This window comes from Drosophila obscura, unplaced genomic scaffold (assembly GCF_018151105.1).
Source record: "Drosophila obscura isolate BZ-5 IFL unplaced genomic scaffold, ASM1815110v1 contig_9, whole genome shotgun sequence".
Classification (NCBI taxonomy): domain Eukaryota; kingdom Metazoa; phylum Arthropoda; class Insecta; order Diptera; family Drosophilidae; genus Drosophila; species Drosophila obscura.
This window is the reverse complement of record NW_024542883.1, coordinates 3,827,935-3,847,025: the sequence shown is the minus strand read 5'-3', so window position 1 is coordinate 3,847,025 and position 19,091 is coordinate 3,827,935. Positions and strand designations below refer to the sequence as shown.

Below are 19,091 nucleotides of genomic sequence, written 5' to 3'. Positions count from 1 at the left end.
CTGACAGATGTTTATCAACAGCGGATTTTATTACATTTCACGAGAAACACACTATAAAATTGATAAGGTGACAAGGGGAATAGGGGGGAATGGGAAAGAAGAGGCGGAATGAAATCGGAGCAGGAATCGATAGAGAGTACTCCCAACGTGAAGGTTTATGTTCAATGAAATTATTAGAGTTCTCTCTCAATTATCATGTATTTGTGACACGTAGCAGCAGAAGGGTTTCCAGAACGTTCCCACTGTATGATCCGTATTACCTGAACCAGTGTCAATCGAAGTGTCAATCGATGGGGCGAGTGGTGGGGGAACGCGATGTGAGCAGACCGGACCAGACTGTCGTAGGGAAGGCATCTTGAAGACTATGGACGGACCACAATTGACTCGCTCCTAGTTAGTATAAAAACTTCTTACTGCTATTTGTCGCTCATAGCAACCCACCCACAGCCAGGTTTGGAAACAAAGAACACAGTGGGTCGACATCATGTACGTTGAAATTTTCACACAAGTTCTATCTTAGGAAGAAAAACGGATTTTGATAACGCAGTCATATAAGAAGTTTAAACTAAATAAACTCTGCATGTTGGACCACTGTGCTATGTTGGGGATACACTGTATTACACTGCACGAGAGACAATGTGACAACTTCATGAACTATTCAAAGTGCCTCGACTGGTACTGGCACTGACTCCGGCTACGGCTCCGGCTCCGGCAATGCCAGTGGCTTTGGCTCTGTTCCACTCTGTCCCTCAGGTGTGCCACTCGCTGCCTTCCCTCCCTATCCATGTTACCTAGCCACCAATCCATTTCCCTCAGTCCTCTGCCCCGTGGCTGGCATGTCCTGTGGTCAGCGCGCGTGAAGTGCTTTGCCTCTGGTTGCCATATTGCCATATCTCTGTCCAACACCCCCCTTGATCCAACGTACCGTACCACTATCTCTACGGATTGCGGCTTGTCAGCTGTCAGCGTTTTGTTGACCGTCTCTGGACATTGGTCAGTCCGGGCTTAAGTCCGCTTACGGTCGAGCCATCTCCGTATCTCCGTTCCATTAGCATGTTCCATTTGTGCTGAAAGACAGGCTGCATTAATAATTCAATGCTTCTGATTTCGAATGCAATAACAATTTGATTTATTTACAGATAAGACAAACTTGTTAGCGCTAACGTCTAAAGGTGGGCGGGGGGTGTTCTGTCTACCCGAGTTGATTACCCGTTGGGTTCGGATGGAAACTTAAAGGGAAAATGGAGCTTGCGTAGTGTCAAAATATCACAAATTTATTGCGACATTCAAAATGATAATCGGTTGGGAATCAAAGTCAGCTAGTTAAAGTAATTAAACATTGATTAATGATATAGATCATTTGTACATATTTATGTATGTGTGTACAGTGTTCATAATAGCTCTGTCCTTTAAAGTTATCTGTTTCAAAAGGTTTTTGACTTTTCCAATTTTTCATTTCAATAATCTATTTTCGAACCACCAATACGAGTTTCAATTATATTAATATTCCATTTCTTCTTCTTTCTCTTCTTCTCTTTTCAGGTACGTAAATCCTCCCTTCCATCTCTCTCTCCGTATGTCCACTTCCTTTGCTTTGATTCGTGAACCGCAAGTAAGTCCCCATTTGCCTTTGGGTAATTTTGCTTTATAAAAGCCTGCGTCAAGGCTTTTGAGTGTCATCATAATCAGATTTCCAACACGTGGCTGAGGACTTAAAAAAAGCTTATTAATCCCCTCGAAAAAACTGCAAAATAATTTTCATTAATTAAATGTTGGTGGCTTCCTCTCCTGCTTCCTCTGTGCCGCTGGTAAATCCGCTTAAAATCTGAATTTTTGTAAAGTTTTTCCAGCGACATCGAGGCGGCCTTTGAACTTAAATCAAGGCCCGGGGCGTGGGGCTGTCAACAAGTGCATGTGGCCCGAAAGTGCCCCCATCTCCTAGCTTTCCTTTCCACTCCTGCCCGTTGGAGGCTTTTGACATTTTTTAATCAATACACGACCTGCGGCCATTGTTGATAAACATTATGACGTGCCCTCTACATCAGATACGAATTTATATCATTTCCATTGCCAGCGGCACTTTATGATGGAATCACTGTTTTTCTGTAATATCCCCCAAAAGCAGGAGGGTAGTCGCATAATAAGAACAGCATAAATATGAATCTCGATACATAAGGAGATACATACATTCATATGTGCAAACATATGTATTGAAAAAAATTATATTTGCTGAGGTATGATGAATATTTAAAAAAATTGGAATTAGAATGAATCACTCCCCAAGTGCTAAAAACTGGCAACATCAATAATTCCTGATAGGTATATGGGTATTTATTATGCATCATTCATTAATATTCATTAAGAAACATTTGTCAATGGAGAAGAATGCTTTCATTAAATAGAGTAAAACTTTGAGCTGACAAAATGTTCTTCAACATTTAATTTAAGGTAAACATACAATAATTTTTGAATTTTTGAATCTAAGTATATTTTATTGTAATAATGGAAAAGCTTGCATCAGCTTCTCAGCAATGAGAAATTTGTATTCTTTTACGTACTCGTATGTGTACCTCCACGAAGGAGACTCGGCTCGAATTTTCAAAGTACACTTAATAAAGCAATTGATTGGGGTTGACTTTTCGCCAGCCCAAACAGAACAGACAATGCGGAAAAAATAAACACGGAAAACCTTTTTGCTGAACACCTGCCCAAGTGACCTTTACCGAGCCGCCCCCTTTTTCGCCTTTCAGAAGTCAAACATTTTTTAATTTGTTGACATTCGTGCGAACCTTTGACAAACATTTATTTTAATTTGTTTGCCCTGGCTAACGAAATAATTTAGATAAATGCGGCCATTCCCAAGGAGCGTGGAAAGGTTCCCCGACCATCCGATCTAATTAAGCGAATCCATTCCTTGGGATTTGGGGGTCGAAAAATGTCCCTGCCACAAGGATTGATTACTTGACCCGTTTCGGCTTGACGTTTTCTTGAAAATTGCCCAAAACATTTGAACAGTTTTTCACAATTTTTATCGGCTTTTTTTCAGTCTTTCAGTCCTCCTTCAGGGTTGTTGCTCTCCCCTCATTCTTTCTTCATGGGGCTGCGGCTGTCCTTTCATTGCGCCTTTATTTTGTGTAATGTGCCAAAATGTAGTAACATTTTTTATTTATGTCGACCGCTTTACACATTCAGCCAAGAAAAAAGGTCAATGGATCCGGGGGAACTTTCGTTATTAAATTATTTCCCATTTTTTGCCTTCTTACCCTTGGCTAGTTGTCGTCTTATCTCTGGCCCATAAAGTGACCAGAGTAATGTGAAAGATTTGAAGATGTTGGGGTGTCGCAGGAACGGTCGGACGGACGAGGCTCTGAAAGGAAATTGCAGGACAATGGGCGTCCGTACTCCGAGAATGATAGCAGGAAAAAGGCAACTAAATATTGGAAATTGTGTATATCGAAGATGAGTAAAAGAAACTTTGAAACTCTGTCGGGATAATAAGTAAATCATTTGAATTCACAGTGGGCAGTGCGAAGGGTTAACATTTAACAGAATATAAATTGTTTAAAACTCTAGAAATGGTGCCAAAAACTGTTTTTATCAGACTTTGTGTTTGAGTATAAAGATTCATTTAAATGCAGTTTCACCGGAATGTTTTTATATTTAATTTTTCGCAAATTTTTATTCAGAAACTAGGTAAAACATTTTGGTTAACTTTTCTCTGCATTTATACCAGCCATATAATTTTTTTTTTCCTCCGACAGGAGGAGCTCAAACGTTTGCCTTTCAGCTCTTTCATTTTCTGCTGACTCAAATTTAGAAGGAGTTTTGCCTAGATAGACAGACTCACACACAATTAGCCAGAGAGGGAATTGCATCAAACAATTTGTGGGATGGAAATGCAAATAAATGCGCATAAAAGATGAGGACGGCCAAAACAAACCGCGTGCCATTCAATTAAAAACTGCTGACCCGAAAGGAATCGAGAGAAGTTGGATGAACAAAAGGATAAGATTGGGAGAACAGATGAGTGCTGATGACATGACAGAGCGGAGGCGTAGGGCACGACTCAAGCTCTGTCTTCAAGTGCTCGACAATTTCTATCTAATTATATATAATAAAAACCATGACGGCTCGGGACATGCCTCGGACAGGGCGAAAATGGCAAAGGCAATAACCACAAATGGGTCTCGAGATGATTAGGCTGTGATAGGTGGCCGAAGGGGGAGCGGAGAGGAGCTCCACTGCGAAGGAGGAGACAAATTACAGAAACCGCATGCTGATTAGGACGAAAGTACAACACACAAATACGAGTATATATCGACTCATGACTTGGATCTCTATGTCCCTTGACTATGCAATTTTAATTAAAGTAAAGGAATGTTCGTTCGGTGAAGGAAAAGAATAAAGTACGATTAAGCTGCGAGGACATGTTGATGTTTAGGATTGCCGCCGAGACAAAAGCTGAGCCCAAACTGCCTTTGTCCGGCAGCCACTTTTAATTCAATTACGTTTTTCCTGTTATCAAGCAGAATGGAGCGCTAGAAATTAATGAGCGCTAAATTAGTGGAGATTATGCCATTAGGGGTTGGCTACCCCCCGCCACTTCTGTATCCATCTCCGGATCCCCGCAACTCCGCATCTCCGCATCTCCGATGTCCTTTTCACAGCATTGTTAGGCTGCACAGCAGAGCTCATCAAGTCTCTGCGTTGTCTGATGATTTTTATTGTTTGCCTGACCCAATTTTCCCTGCGCCGCCTTTCATTTCCGGCCATTTCTGTTTGGCCTATCTCTAATGTCTGAATTGCCCACAAAAGAGGAAAGAAAGACATTCCAGAATGTTCCCTCTCCTTTCTCCTTCCATCTCCCACACGCAGCGCGTACACACACAAAAATGTTTATGAACAAAAAGCTCTGGCATCCCTTTGTGGCCGCCTCTTGGCCCGAAACATGGCCAGACATCAAAATTTAATATGAAAAATAGCCAAGAACTAAAATAATATGGATTGCAGATACATTTCGGGACTGGCTGAAGCTGCTGCAGCTGGGCAATTGCCTGGCTCCGTGCGCAAATATTTTAATTTGCTGCATTTTTGAACTAGACGCAAAGGTGAAATTGAAACTGACAACATGATAGCAGAGTATTTCGGGGAATGTTCGGGGGCTTACAAGGGAAGTGGAAGATATCAAATTCTGAGTTTTAAGAATATTTTGTCTCCTGGGAAATTTTTGCTGAAGTATCAAAATAAATGGAAAATATTTGATTGGCTAAAGATGCGAATAAAAAACAATTCTGGTATTGCTCAAACAGCTTAACACAACTTTCAGTACGAGGAAACTGAATAAGAATTCGGATAGGTATTTTATTCATTAAAGTCTCGTTTTCTACGCCTCACAATTATATTCCTTTTTACATGATGTTTCTTGAACGAAAGATGATTCTATTAACCGAAATACTTAGAACTTTCAAAAATTCACCACAAAAGTCTTTAGAGTTTTCATTTGCCCCCTTGGCGTGAGATTCCATCAACTTATCAATTCCCCTTGCTCCATTTCCCAGTTTCCCCAAGCCCATTTATCAAACTCCTGTGCTCCACGTAACCAGCACAAGCACTGGGAATTGTGCCTGCAACTTTACATACGAAGTTCATTGACAAAGTTCATGTTTTGATCTCTCCGAGGGGGCCTGCATTTCCTGGCTGCAGAGAACACTGCCAGCGACAAGCAACCCCCGGTAGAAATAGAAACAACAATGACGGCAGCAAAACCCTTAACCCATTGTTCTCATGCAAAGTCGCATTTAACATTTTAACCTTTAATTTTCGAAACAATTGCGTCTGCTTATAAAAAATACATAGATGCGAAACGAAGCGAAATGCCAAGAGACATCTCTCCGGCTGAGACTGGGATTCCGGGGGAGGAGTCCGGGAGTCTGGGAGTCTGGCGATGGGAGAGTAGAAAAGACAGGCAGGACCTGCTTTGTGGCGGCTGGAACCAGAGCCGAGCCCCATGCGGTGTTCCAGGACTCGCTCACTCAAATTAAAATGTATAAAACAGAGCAGAAGACTGATTCGAGTTGTGCCATGCAAATGGAAATAGTAGGACTGGTCGATGGGGGAAGTCGAGGCGAGTGTTTGGCATGCCGTTCATACTCGTACTCGTACTCGTATTCCCAAAAGCAATAACGATGACAGTCGAGCAGAAGCTTAAGCTCCGTGTAGCTTCGGTTAACGATGGGGCTGCCAAATCATCCACAGAGAGAAAATCCAACTGGAAGTGTTTTTTTTTTGGGAACACTGGATACTGTACTTTTAGAGCACACAATGCATGGAATGTATAATATTTTGTTGGATTCATGCTGATTTAATAGATTAATTGTGTGTAATTGGCTGAAATTTTTCGCAGTGCAGCGATGATTTACTCGACTGTGTCTACCTTTGACTGCCGATTCCCATTCTCTGTGGGTTGTGCATGCCACTGCTCTGTGGCTAACATCTCAATGCATTTCATTTCATTCCGCAGCAGATGTGCAAATTTGATTTCGAGTCGCAGTTGACTTGCAGCTGCTCGGCACTAGGCTCTTGGCCGGGCCTCAGATATGATACTTATTACTCGTACGCCCTCCGTTGACATATTTCCAGATGGATGCGGGATGCCGGAGCCCACCTGGGTCCTTGGTATGCCTTTGTACACACGCATACTTGTACAGGATGATGATGATGATGATGATGCTGCTGATGGGTCGTCCTTCTTCCTCTCTTGCTCCTTGTTACTCGGTGTGTCGTTGGCTGTTTTCATTTGCGCTTTGGCATAAAAACTTTGCATACTTTGTGGCGTCTGCTCCTGCTTGTGGAATGTTCATCTGTGATACGAGTACGAAGATATGCACGTATCCGTATCTGTGTCTGTGTCTGTGCCTGACAAGTGCAATAATATCATAAGCACAACGGCAACACAACACGTTCTCCCCTGCTGCCGCCCGACTGCTGTTTTTCTGCATTGTTTGTTTTTTGAGCTGTTTTTTTTTGCCCGTGGCTCTGTGGCTCTCCCACAAGTTCACAAAACCCACAAGTGCAGAAATCTCCTCCAGTTACCTCCTTCAACCTTCCCCACGTTTGGCCCGGCCTGAGCATCTGCGTTATGTGATTAAGGATTAAATTCATTGCGGCCGAAGTGGAACCTCATATTAAGGGTCTGCCATGAAATACTCTGTATGCGGAATAATCTACGATTTTAGCCAGGGAAATGATAGGACTGCAATAACATTCATGGATGAGTATAAATTAATTATAAATGATTAAAATGCAATTAGCTAGGCTTTTACCTTCCCCTATATGGAAGAGTATACTCGTATGTGTACAATACAGCTGATACCAATATACCCATTAGTATTTTTAGAGTATTTATACAGTTGCCATAAAGTAATATTACAAATTTCTAGCTATGTTTATTCTGTTGTTTTTGCCTTCTGACTGTTGGTCTTTGTTATAAATCCAACAACAACATGTACATACTCGGATGTATATACTCTTGGAAGAAGCTTGCAAGCTGCACGGACATTAGGCAGCACCAGAGTGCACTCGACCAGGCAGAATCCAAAGGGAACCCAAATTGATTTAGACCAAAACTAAACCAGTTAGTTGGCTATCTTCCACTACATAAACTTTGCCTGAAAAGAGGGCTGGGGTATGGCATTTTAATTGAATTTACTCGTGTCGCAGGGAATTCGAATATACGCGTACCATCATCATCATCTCCATCCTTGTCGGAGGTGAGTCACTCTGTTCCAACTGTACCTTCAACCCAAACCCAAACCGAAACCCAAGGCCCAGACGCCAAATGATGTCAAGTCACCTTCCGACATGGTAAATTGCAGACGGGGGCCACGCCTCTACCAGCTCAGGTCGCTCATCCGCCCCTTTTAAGCGCTTTTAAATTTATTTACTAGCAAGTGGCCGTTGTACGAGCTGTTGCTGGTGTTCCTCGAATGCAAACAGACCCTCCAGCAACGGCAAAAAAGCCCAGACACAGACGACACATAAATTGCCGGCATACGTGTGTGATGACAAGCGAACGAATGAACGAATGGACGAGTGGATGGATGAACGAATGAATAGAGACTGGACTGAGGGACTGCCAACGCCCCAGACACATACACATGCACATACATATATGGCCGTGTAACGGTACCGCCGCCACCACCACCACCACCACCGCTAACAACATTGTGGGGCAGAGACGTTGACAAATTGATTGCATTCTTTTATTTTCAATGCCGACGACATCGCTGCACTACATGGCGTATGCGTTACGGGTATATGGGTGTATGCATGTTTCTTCCGGTGTCAACTCTTGGCCCTGGCCCGTGCCGAGGTCTCTGGGTGCCTTTTAATATGGTTAGATGCAGTTGATTGAGTTTTAAGTGCCGTTCCAGGACAACATGTGTTCCTGCCTTCAATTAGAATGCAACAAAACATTCCAGAAAATGCTTCAAAGGATGCAATTAAGTTATAGAATACTTGAAAGTGTATGGAAACACACACACACTGCAGGGTGAGGATGGAAGCTGTGATTGGAATAATAATATAATTACGACTGCAAACATTTAAACTCTCGCTTCCTTTTTGCTCTTCAAAAGTCATTCAATCAAGAGAAAAGCTTCCACATGTTTTTGACAAGTTCTCAAACGAAAAAGAATAGATCCATTCAGAGCCCAGTCAGTCCACATTTTTCTTTATTCTTTAATATATCATTAATAATTTATAAATGAATGCACTCCTTGGCAGGAAGGAGACGAGCTCGAGGACTTTTTTCAGCTCAATTCACAATTGAAAAGTCTCGAGGAACGAAACGAAATGGAACGGACTTGAGCAGGGAGAAGGAAGTCAGCTAAACTGTATGATTAATTCATTATTTATTTATGACATTTACAGATGGCGGGCAGAAATAGAAAATCCTTGTCAAATCCGCCCACTGTCAGAGGCTGTTCAAGTAACACGCCACGTCAAGGAGCAAAACAGAGGAAAAAAATACAAGAGAATTCTGTTCTTTTGGCCTCGGCCTTGCACGCATCATCTGATAGAGGAGTCGGGATCCCATCTGCCACCTCCCATCCCTCTGCCTCATGTACACGTTAATGTTATGCAAGCAAAGAGCACCTCTGCCTCTCCATCACTCCTCTCCCGCTCGAACACCCCCATAAATATGCATAGAAAATGCCTAAAAGTTAATTACCGTCAACATTCTGAGTGGCGGCTGCTCGGCGAGTGGAAGTGGAAGTGGAGACTGGAAGGCAGGGGCGTGTTCTCTGGGCGTTGATTTTAATTTATGGCAGGCAAACTTTTCTCCAAGCACCAACGAAACACACACACACACACACACTCCATACCCACACCACAGAATGGGTGGATGGATGTGTGGGAGGGATGGTAATTTAATATTCATGACCGTGTTAAAATCAATGCAAAAGATGGAGACGAAGCTGGTGCTGGTGCTTCTGCTACTGGTACTGGCCCTGACGTGGGCCTCCCAATCTAATTAGCAATATTTTATATTAACGACCGAAAGTGCTAATTTTAATTGAAACTCCATACTTCAGCCTTAAATTTTTGTGCGCCTCCATATCGTGCATAAATCTAATCCTACCCCTTTCCGGCATAGGCCAAGCCTGCCCGGCAGAGCCCGCCAATACACGAAATTACCCTCATCAAATTGGTGCCTTTGTACTTCTAAGACCGACAATTGTGCTACTGTGCCTGTGCGGGCTGTCCGATCTGTTAGGGAAGTGAAGCCATGAAGCTAGCTTATGGGGGACTTAAAGTGTCGGGATGTATATGGGATGTACCTGCGACCAGGTTCATTCAATCGACCTTTTATCTACAAAGACTGAATTATTGTTAGTTAAACGAATGCGAAGGAGGTGCTAGTGAGAGTGTTAAGGAAAGTCCAAAGGCAATCCACGATTATGAACAATTTTTTGGTAATTTTCAGCTCGAAATGTATAAATTGCATCTGAGATAGAGCATCCAAGATTCGTCCTGCAACATCTCTGCCTGCTCATTCCCTGATTCTTTGCTCTTTTGGCTTGTGTAAATCCCCCCACACACACACGCTCACATCTCCTCCCCGCACAGCCTCATACACATTGCCCATTATGCCATTTGACATTTGCATTTCAAATGATTTTGCTTGTTGACTTTAATTAGCTGAGATTTGTTGTTTCTTCCCGGCCGAACCCATCTATGGCGCTCCTCACCATCATGCTAATAGCTTTTTCCATTCCGTTTCTCCCAAGAGGAGTCTATCTGGGTCCTATTTTTTTTGTTCTTCTTCTAGTAATTGAACCAAAGGACTAAGCTCTGGTATTTGCCTGGAATTTGCATAGTTGCGAATTCCCTGAAACGAACATGAAAAAAATACACTGGAAAATGGTGTTTTCCCCCTTCTGCCTGGCCCGGGGATGTCTCATTACCAGAGCAACAACCACAACACATCGATTTCCTCCTGGGTTTATTCTCTCCCGGGGGCCGGGCCTCTCTCCCGGAGCTCATACAGGTGGAAAATGCGCAAAAATTCATTGTGCAGAAAAAGTTTTCCCTAAAAAATGGGACGGGAAACTTCACCTGCCCTCGGCTGCTGCTTTTTGCTGTTTCTTCTTCAGTGCCGTGGATGGGGTGGGGTGGGTGGTGTGAGTGAAGGCCAGAAAAGTGTATTAAAATGTAAGGAAACGCTGTCTTCTTTTTCGCCACCCTCCCACAGCTGTGCCCAGCTGCGTGGAAACAAACATAGCCGGCAGCAACTACGGCAAGAGGTTCGGTTCGGTTCGGATATATCCACCGTCACGGGCACGGGTGTATTCAGGTGGAGCTCCGAACCGCAGCCGCAGCCCCTCCCCAAGACAGCCTGGGGGCAAGTCGCCCCTTTCCCTGCTTTGCGGTGAGGCGGACTGACAGGCTGGCTGCTCTGCTCAGCAATAAAATTCTTTAAAATTAGACATAAAATATTTAAATTCAAATTGTTTCAGCTTTAAGGCGGGCAAATGTATTTATACTTCCTTTTGCTTTTGCTTCCATTTAGATTTGCATTTTATTGCAATTTGTTTGATATTTGCTGCTGCTGCTCTTGTCCTGCACATAAATTCCCGTTTCATTTTATTTTATTTTATGTTATTTTATGCATTTGCCTTTTATTACCCTGCCCTAGCAACAGGCAATGGAGGTCCCCCATTGCCCCTCCGGGCTACTCCCCGATCTTTCGAAGGTATTCGGGCATACCCGCAGTAGGGCGAGTACGAGCATATCCCTTGCCACTTTCCTTTCTGTTCCGGCTCAACAAATGATAATTTATGCAAATGTCGGTAGTCCCGTAGAACAAGACAAAAAAATCGCTGAGGGTTGCAACAAAAAGCCTCCCAAATTTCGTGGAGGGAGTCCCATTGCCATTCACGGTACCGTTCTCGTTCTCGTCCTCGTCCTCGTCGTCGTCGTCGTTCCCGATACCATTTTCCATTTCCATTACCACTGCCCCGAAATTCCCATTTTAGTTTGCTTTTCCATCTCCGCCTGACTTCCCCTCTTCGGCGGGGGCTTCTTTGTGCTGACATGCTTTTGTCATTTATTTTGTTTATCTCTTTTACGCTCTGCTTTTTTACATACAAGAATAACAAATTATTATTATGTTTTAGCCATTTCTCGCTGATCCAAGCGGTTCCAGGGGCCGGTAAATCACAAACTGCCGCCTAGGCAGTCGGGCAGGGCTTCGACCGTCGACCCTTTGGACCTGACATTTGCGGGTTTCCCTCCCCTCTCTCCACTGAGCTGCATTTGAGTAATGAGCTGCTTATCGAGATGGAGGGGCAAAAGGTATGTGCTCGCACATCCCTGCTGCTGGACGTTAATGATACGACTTCATCTTCTGTCTCTCGTGCCGTGCCCGACTGTATTTCATTTGGCATCATAAGCAGGGAAATTCTCGTTAAGCTGAGCTCAGCGATCGATCGCATAAATCGGGTGGCTGGGGACAAAGGTGCTTGCTTCAGATAAACTTGTGAATTATTCAACTAGGAGTGGTTGAAATAACGAGTAAGAAACCACACGTAAATGGCACTGCCCCCGGGAGAGCGCTAAGTACGCGTTGCATGTGGAAATATTGATATTTTAATTGGCTTGGATACAGCATGCAGCCTTGAGGCTGAAAGTATTGGTCCATGAGCTCCAATCTATAGAACTCAGGCAGAAATGCTGCCTTCAAGGGGGAGCATCATACCAGCATCCATCAGTGGCACTCTGCCAAATTCTTACATTAGTTTCGTTTACTTTTCAATTGCCTCTCCATTTCGCATTTGCCATTTTCCCTTTTCCCTTTTCGCTGTAAGCTCTCTTCCTTGCACTAAGTAGCCAATTGACAACTACAAATTGAACATTTATTTTGCCAGCTCAAAGTGCAAGTGCGGAAGCGTGCAGAGGAGAAGGTTGGTTCTACATAGACGGGCAGAACAGAAACAGAAACAGAAACAGGGCCAAAGGTCTCAAGCCTCAAGTGGTTGGTGGTTGCTGGTTGGTCACCAGCCGACAAAGTGAGCAACTTGCAGTATAAACTACAACTACAACTCGTACTATCAACACAACAGCATCAACCGGAAGGAGTTTGAGCGAGTAGCAGCTAAAATAATAGAATTTTCCTCTAAATTTAGTCAAAGATGCCACAAAAATAAATAGCAGAAAGCGACCGACCCCGTATGAGTGCTTCAAGACTCTATGCAAATGTCTTAAACTTGGGAGAAGGACTATCGTCGTCGTCATCCTGGAAGTTTCCCACTCCTGGAGTGCCGCCTAACAAGAAGACCTAGACCGAGCCCGAAAGGACCCTCGTCATACTCGAATCCTTTGTTTATTTGTTTACTCTTTGCCATTTTCCTGCATGCAAGTTTCCCCATCTATTTCCATGATTCTTTTTCTTTTGGTTGTCATTATTTTTTTTTGGTTTTGGTTTTTTCCCTTTGCCATGAATATTTTCATATTTTCATGTGACCACTTTGAGTTTTCCTGCATGTGACTGAGTGCTCAGTTTCCACTAAGGCTCCTGCCCGGGCCTTATCCCGGCAATTGTGTGGAAAACTTTCGGCTTCTGCTGCCTTCCTTTCTAGCTCAGAGGACGCATGTGTCGGGCCATGTTATTTAATAGGCTTTTGTGACTCGAAAGACGAGCACAACGAAGCACCAAATGGCTGGGAATGCGGCACAGTGGAAGGCATCGAGGCTCGAAATGTTGGGGGGATACCTTCATGGACTTTTTAGGGACACTTGATGATCAGAGGATAAACTATTCCAAGTTTTTCTGTCTAAAATGGACTCTACACTGGCATTTATTTATTTTTGATAATTATTCTTATTTTCAATTATTTCCATGCAACGTAGATGAAAAGATTTTCCAACACATCTTCCTGTGTATCCCACTGTGTCCTCTTCTATGTTTGCCTATCACAACTCTCCCTCACTCGCTTTCTCTCTTTCTCTCTCTCTCTCTCTCTCAATCTCACTCTCAACACCCCATGTTTGTTCTGTCTGTCTGGGAGTCCTGCTCTGCCTTTTGGAGTCGTCTACATGTGTCTTCCATGGCCATGCGATGTCGTTTTCTTTCGAGCAGCACAGACAGCACCCGACCCTAGGCAGCGCTTCCTCCATGTTCCCTTTTTGTATGCACAGTGGCTGCTGTTTTGGTAATGCGTTTAGATTATTAAACATATTTTCTGATGCCTGACAAATGGCAGGACAAACGATGGAAAACTTTCTGGCAAACAGACACAGACCGACTTTCGCTCTCTGCAAATGTTTACGGCTGTTTCTGTCTTCTTTTGGCAATTAAAGAAAAAGAATAGAACTCCTTCCCGCCAAGGAGGAGTAACTTTGTCGGCGTTAGGTGTTCGATAAAGAGGAGGAACAGGAACAGTCGGCTGTATGTAGGTCAGGCCATTAAAATGGCAACAGACACAACCACAAAATATATCCACAACGAGTATAGCACACACCCCCAAAGTAGATTTATGGGTGTGTATGTGCATATGGCTTCCTGTTCCTTGTTTAATCGTTAAAGGAACCCATGGGTTTTCTTTCGGTGCGTAGTTAAAGTTGTTGTATGCGTTGACACACGATATACGGAAGGGGGAAAGGGGCAACATCACCACACGCTCCCACCATCCATTCCACTCGTTGGGAGGGAGCCAGCCACCTGCTGTACACAGTAGCTGCCGACCCGACAAGCAAACACACTTTGGTTTGCTCTCCCAACTCGAGGCTCTACTCGACTCGACTCGACTCCAGGTCCCCTGGATAGCAGGAGGGTTAGAAGTTGTTGCTAAATGCTTTCTGATTGTTATTTTTCGTGTTTTCCCCCATTCCTTTGCTCTCCCTTCTCGATGTAGCTGCGAAATTACAATTATTACATGCCCCAATCCAAGTCTTCCGCTTCTTGCAGTTTGCTTCTGCTTCTGCTTCTACTCCGCCTTCCGCCTTCCACCTTCCTCCTTCCTCCTTCTCGCACAGGCCGAGAACATCCGAGAAACTTTGCTTCTTGCTACTTCTCGTGCAAATGCAAAATCTGGTAATGTAGGCGTGTTTAACACAAAACTTAAGTTGTTCGTAATGACTTTGCAGCGTTTTCGGAAGGAATGGGATTGAATCAGACGGAATGGAATGGAATGGCGGGGAGGGGAGGGGAGCCGCCGTAGGGCTACGGATGGGAAAGTGGAACTTTGGTGGGTGTCCTTAAAGCTGTGGTCGGTGGCAGGACTTAATGAAAAAAGTTTGCGACTGGAAAAGGACAACTCCACCGGAGAGAGTGGTCAAGGGAAAAGCTGGGACAAATAACAAACGAATGGGAGAGCCCAAAGGCCGTATACAAATTTCCATGATGAGAATTTTTTCAATGCAAAAATCGTATCAGGAAGAAAGTTAATGGAATCATCTCGTTCCCATTTATTTCATTATACATACATACATACATATATAGTAAGATCGGATAAGCATTGCTATTCGTTTCATTCGCTATTGGCTTTCAGTAAATATTCAAAATCGAAGCTATACAACAGACTTTCTAGTTCAAAATTTTAGACAACGCAAGTCTCATTTCCTGACAGCAAGCACCCATGGAAGACGACATAGAGTTCCTAATAAGCGCCCTATCCGAACCGAACTCAGCCCAGGAAATGCCTTACAGCGGGGAGAAGCTGCAGGAGATGCGGGACGCGTTCGTTGCCCTGCAGCAGCTGCTACGCAATAATCAATTGCAGGCGGCCATTGAAGCATCTCGGTCCATTCCGCGCTCCACAGCTGGGGGAGATCAGTCGGCTTTGAGCTCTGAAGAATCGCCTGAAAGCGAGCTGGACAGTGTTGCCTTGGGGTGCAGCTCGTTGGAAAGCGGAGCTTCCAGCTCCGAAGCGATTAGTCTGGAGTGCAAGGAAACAGATCTGGAGTGTCAGCTGATTCGGCGCAGGTGCAATTCCTGCTCTACCAATTTCGGGTACAACAAGAAGGCTGTGGATATGAGTGACCCGGACGGCGCAGTCATCGCCCAGAGGGTGCACACCTCCACGGTCTCCATCAGCCTGCCGGTGAAATTGGTTTGCCACAGATCGCACGGCCCGGACAGTGACACCACGATAACGGCTGATGGGATCTTGTACAGTCTCGCAGAATAGGCGCTCTTAGTCTAGTAGTAAGATATCTGAATCTGATAAGTGAGTTGGGAAGAAGAACTTTCAATGCGAAAAATCGTAAAAAGATTTGCTTCAAAATAAAATTCTAAATCCTAGAAGACTTCGCTTCATATACCAGCTGATTTTCGATCCCCTGCTCCGACACATAGGTCACATACTTTCAGTACATAAAGTGAAAACTCTCTGTATTTTGGTAGAAAATTTAATTTAAAAAAAAATACATTTTTCTGGATCAGCAAGCATGGAGGCAGATTTGGCGTTTCTCATAAACGCCTTGTCCATGCCGGACACACCGCTGACGAGGCCTCATAGCGAGGAGCAGCTACAGGAGATTCGCGAGTCCTTCATTTCCCTGCAGCGGCTGCTTCGCCATAATGCTTTGCCAGTAAACGAGTCCTCTTTGTGCATGCCGCGCTCCAAGGCTGGCGGAAACCTACCCCGGGAACAGTGTACGGTCTCGCCTGCGCTTCGGGCCCTGGAAGAGTCGCCTGTTCGCGGACAGGACAGCAGTTCCTTTTTGTCGTGCAGGGACAGGGAATCCAGCGACGAGGAGCGCAAGCAAACCGTGAGCCAGATTATCCGGGGCAGTGACACTTTCAGCTTCTGGAGCCTCAATGAGGACACATACGAAACGAGAACGGCTCTGGTTGGCGACGGAAGCTCCGATGTAATCGTTACTAGGCGGAAAACGCATTCCTCCAAGATCTCCATGAGCGCTCCAGTGGAGTTGGTTTGGAGCAACAGTGGCTACATTTCGCAGAGCACGGATAGCGACACCACAATTAAGCCTGACGGGCACAGGTTCATTCTTAGAAAATAGATCTTAGATCTGTCCATCCATACACATATCAAAATTGCTTCAATATTATAAATACAGTGTGGCTGAGATCACTTGCAGGAGGGGAGGGTCCTTCGTTATTATTTTACCGGACGAGTCGGTTGGGTGACAGGTGATCCAGCAACCATCGTCATCAAATTAGAACACATGACCTGACGGCGCCAGACGACCTTTTAATGAGCGAGCAAGTCGCAGCGCTTGCTCTCCACTCTCTGGCTGCCATAAAACTGCAAAAGTGATTAAAACGGAAATTTAATTGAAATGCGCACATTTGCGTAGGCATTCCCCATTTCCCCATTTCCCCATTTCCGCATGGCTGGGCTCGAAACACACTCTCAGATACACTCGCACAACACTCGTACTCTTCTCCTCTCCCCCACTCACAGATAGAATGCCGAATGTTTGCCTGCAAACAAAGTGCCTGAGCCTGCGGTCATTTGGCATGTACTACTACATATAAGTCCTCTGTCGGTCGGCCTTTTGACTACCATCAGAGAGGGAGATACTTTTACGGAGATATGTATGTATGTATATATTTTTGTTTTGAATTCAACGCTCTGCTGTATGTAATTTCAATATTTTTTGTTGCTGGCCGATTTGTTTGCGTGCGTGCAGCAATTTCCTCGACTACCGAAAAATCTAATTTAATTTCGAATGAAATTTGCCTTTGCCCTTTTGCCCATTGCCACTAACAGGGGGAGGGCTGGCAATTTTACATTTCCATTTCCACATCCATTTCTATTTCTATTTCTATTGAAATGTTCTCTCGGGTCTGAGCTGCACAGGTGAGGCCTTCGAGCAATTGGCTTTCGCTTTTGCTGCTTTTGATTTTCCTTTAGTGCCGTTTGCCCTTTTGTCAATGTTCGTTTCTGGGATGAGTGTCTCTATATGACCATTTATTGTTATGCATATTGAGCATCGGCATGTGCGGAATGAAATTCCCGCAAAGGAGTCGCCAATGCAATAAAATTGTTGTATGCCCAGCAATTAGTCGATGATAGTCGACGTGGGTATCCGAATGCCTGCTCAACATCGTATGAATTTCTCAAGCGGCTGAGTAGCAAATTTCTAAATGGTCGGCTCTTTTGGCTGCATTTTATTGCTTCAGATATAGTACAGATAATGCTTCGATTATCATTTCAGTGGGAATCTCTGTCGGGATGTGTGTTTCTTCGATTTTCGTGGTGTTTTCACAAGATTTCTCATTCACTTTCCTTGTACATATTTCTTCTTTCATCCATTCGACTTTCCTACCCTGCCTTGGCACATTCCGCCCTGCAGTGGGTTAGACACTGGCTCGTGTGGGCCATGTAATTGCAAATCCAATTAATTAACGAACTAGTCACAGCAAATGTGCTACTAAGTAAGACATAAATAGCACAAGACTAGGCACGCTACTTTGCACTCGTATCCAGCAAATGCACGTGCCGCTGGTATTCCTATTGCTCCGATGTCTGTCTGATAGTGTGTCCCGTCCCCGTCCCCGTCCCCAACCCCATTCCCATCCCCCTCCTTTACGATTTAAAGTGTCTCGGGTTGGGTTCAAGTGTGTGTTTCGGTCGGAGTGGGGGACGGAAGCATTTGCTTTTGGAGGTGCTCGCTGGAGGTAAGACGCTGCCAGCTCTGGTTGACAAATGCCCAAGAAATTACCGAGTAGTTCTTGGAAATGTTTGCTGATGGAGATGACTCTGATGCTGGCGGTGATGCTGTCATGGAAATTGAAAAGCGAAACTTCGAGCGAGTTGGTAAAATGCTGGGACCCTCCTGCTGCGAGTGGATGAACATCAATTTCACTTTAATGTTTCCGTGGTGCGCATTAAAAAACTTGAGCAAGAGAAATTATGCTAATAAATCGCCGCGACACGTGTCGTTGTACTCGCAGTCCCGTGTCCTGCTCCACTAATGGACGTGCGCCACGAAATATGCATCGAATATTTTTCAAACTGCCACATTGTTGCACTGCACTGCGCTGGATTATGAGCTGAGGCTCGGCCCGCCAGCCCAGCACGCGGTGTTTACACATCATTTACATAAAACGGGCAACAACTTTTTGCAATTTCTTAACGAACTGCGAGAGTAGGAAAACCAGCCCAACAAACTTGTTAATTATACTTGACTGGACGACAGAGCCAGCTCTATGGGCTGGCTTCGGTTCGTTTCCCTATCAAAAATACAACAAAAAAAGGTAGCTAGTCCTCCTCGCGTTGCTCAGTCAAGCTTTGATAATGGCAGAGGGTAAGGAGGAGCAGCTCGGCTGGGATTTGCCAGGACCTGCCCGCTTATGACGTGCTAGTAGAAACCATTAATCAAAGCTGCAGCGCCTGGGCTGGTCTCGCACGGCAGTTTTCCATTTTCCCATATATTTTTCGCTATCCAGACCGAGCACTTTTAACAACTCCAAATGGGAAGTTGTTGTTACCGATGTTCCGGGTTGGAGGAGGGAGAGGGGGAAGGTCGCGTGCGTAACATTAAGCCACGAAGGAAGGGGAATACCCCCGAACGGGAGTACGACCCTGAAATGATTGGCAGATTAAACAATTTGA

General features: G+C 44.5%; 2 protein-coding genes across 3 annotated transcripts in view; both read left to right on the top strand.

Moving 5' to 3' along the window:
- Positions 1-19,091, top strand: part of LOC111073957 (E3 ubiquitin-protein ligase TRIM9) — an 84,201-nt gene that overhangs the window by 10,648 nt on the left and 54,462 nt on the right. The gene's annotated exons all lie outside the window — the stretch shown is intronic.
- On the top strand, positions 15,851-16,613 carry LOC111078020. The gene has a single exon (XM_022372555.2). It carries the CDS (start codon positions 15,952-15,954, stop codon positions 16,528-16,530), a length of 579 nt encoding a protein of 192 aa, XP_022228247.1. The 5' UTR covers positions 15,851-15,951; the 3' UTR covers positions 16,531-16,613.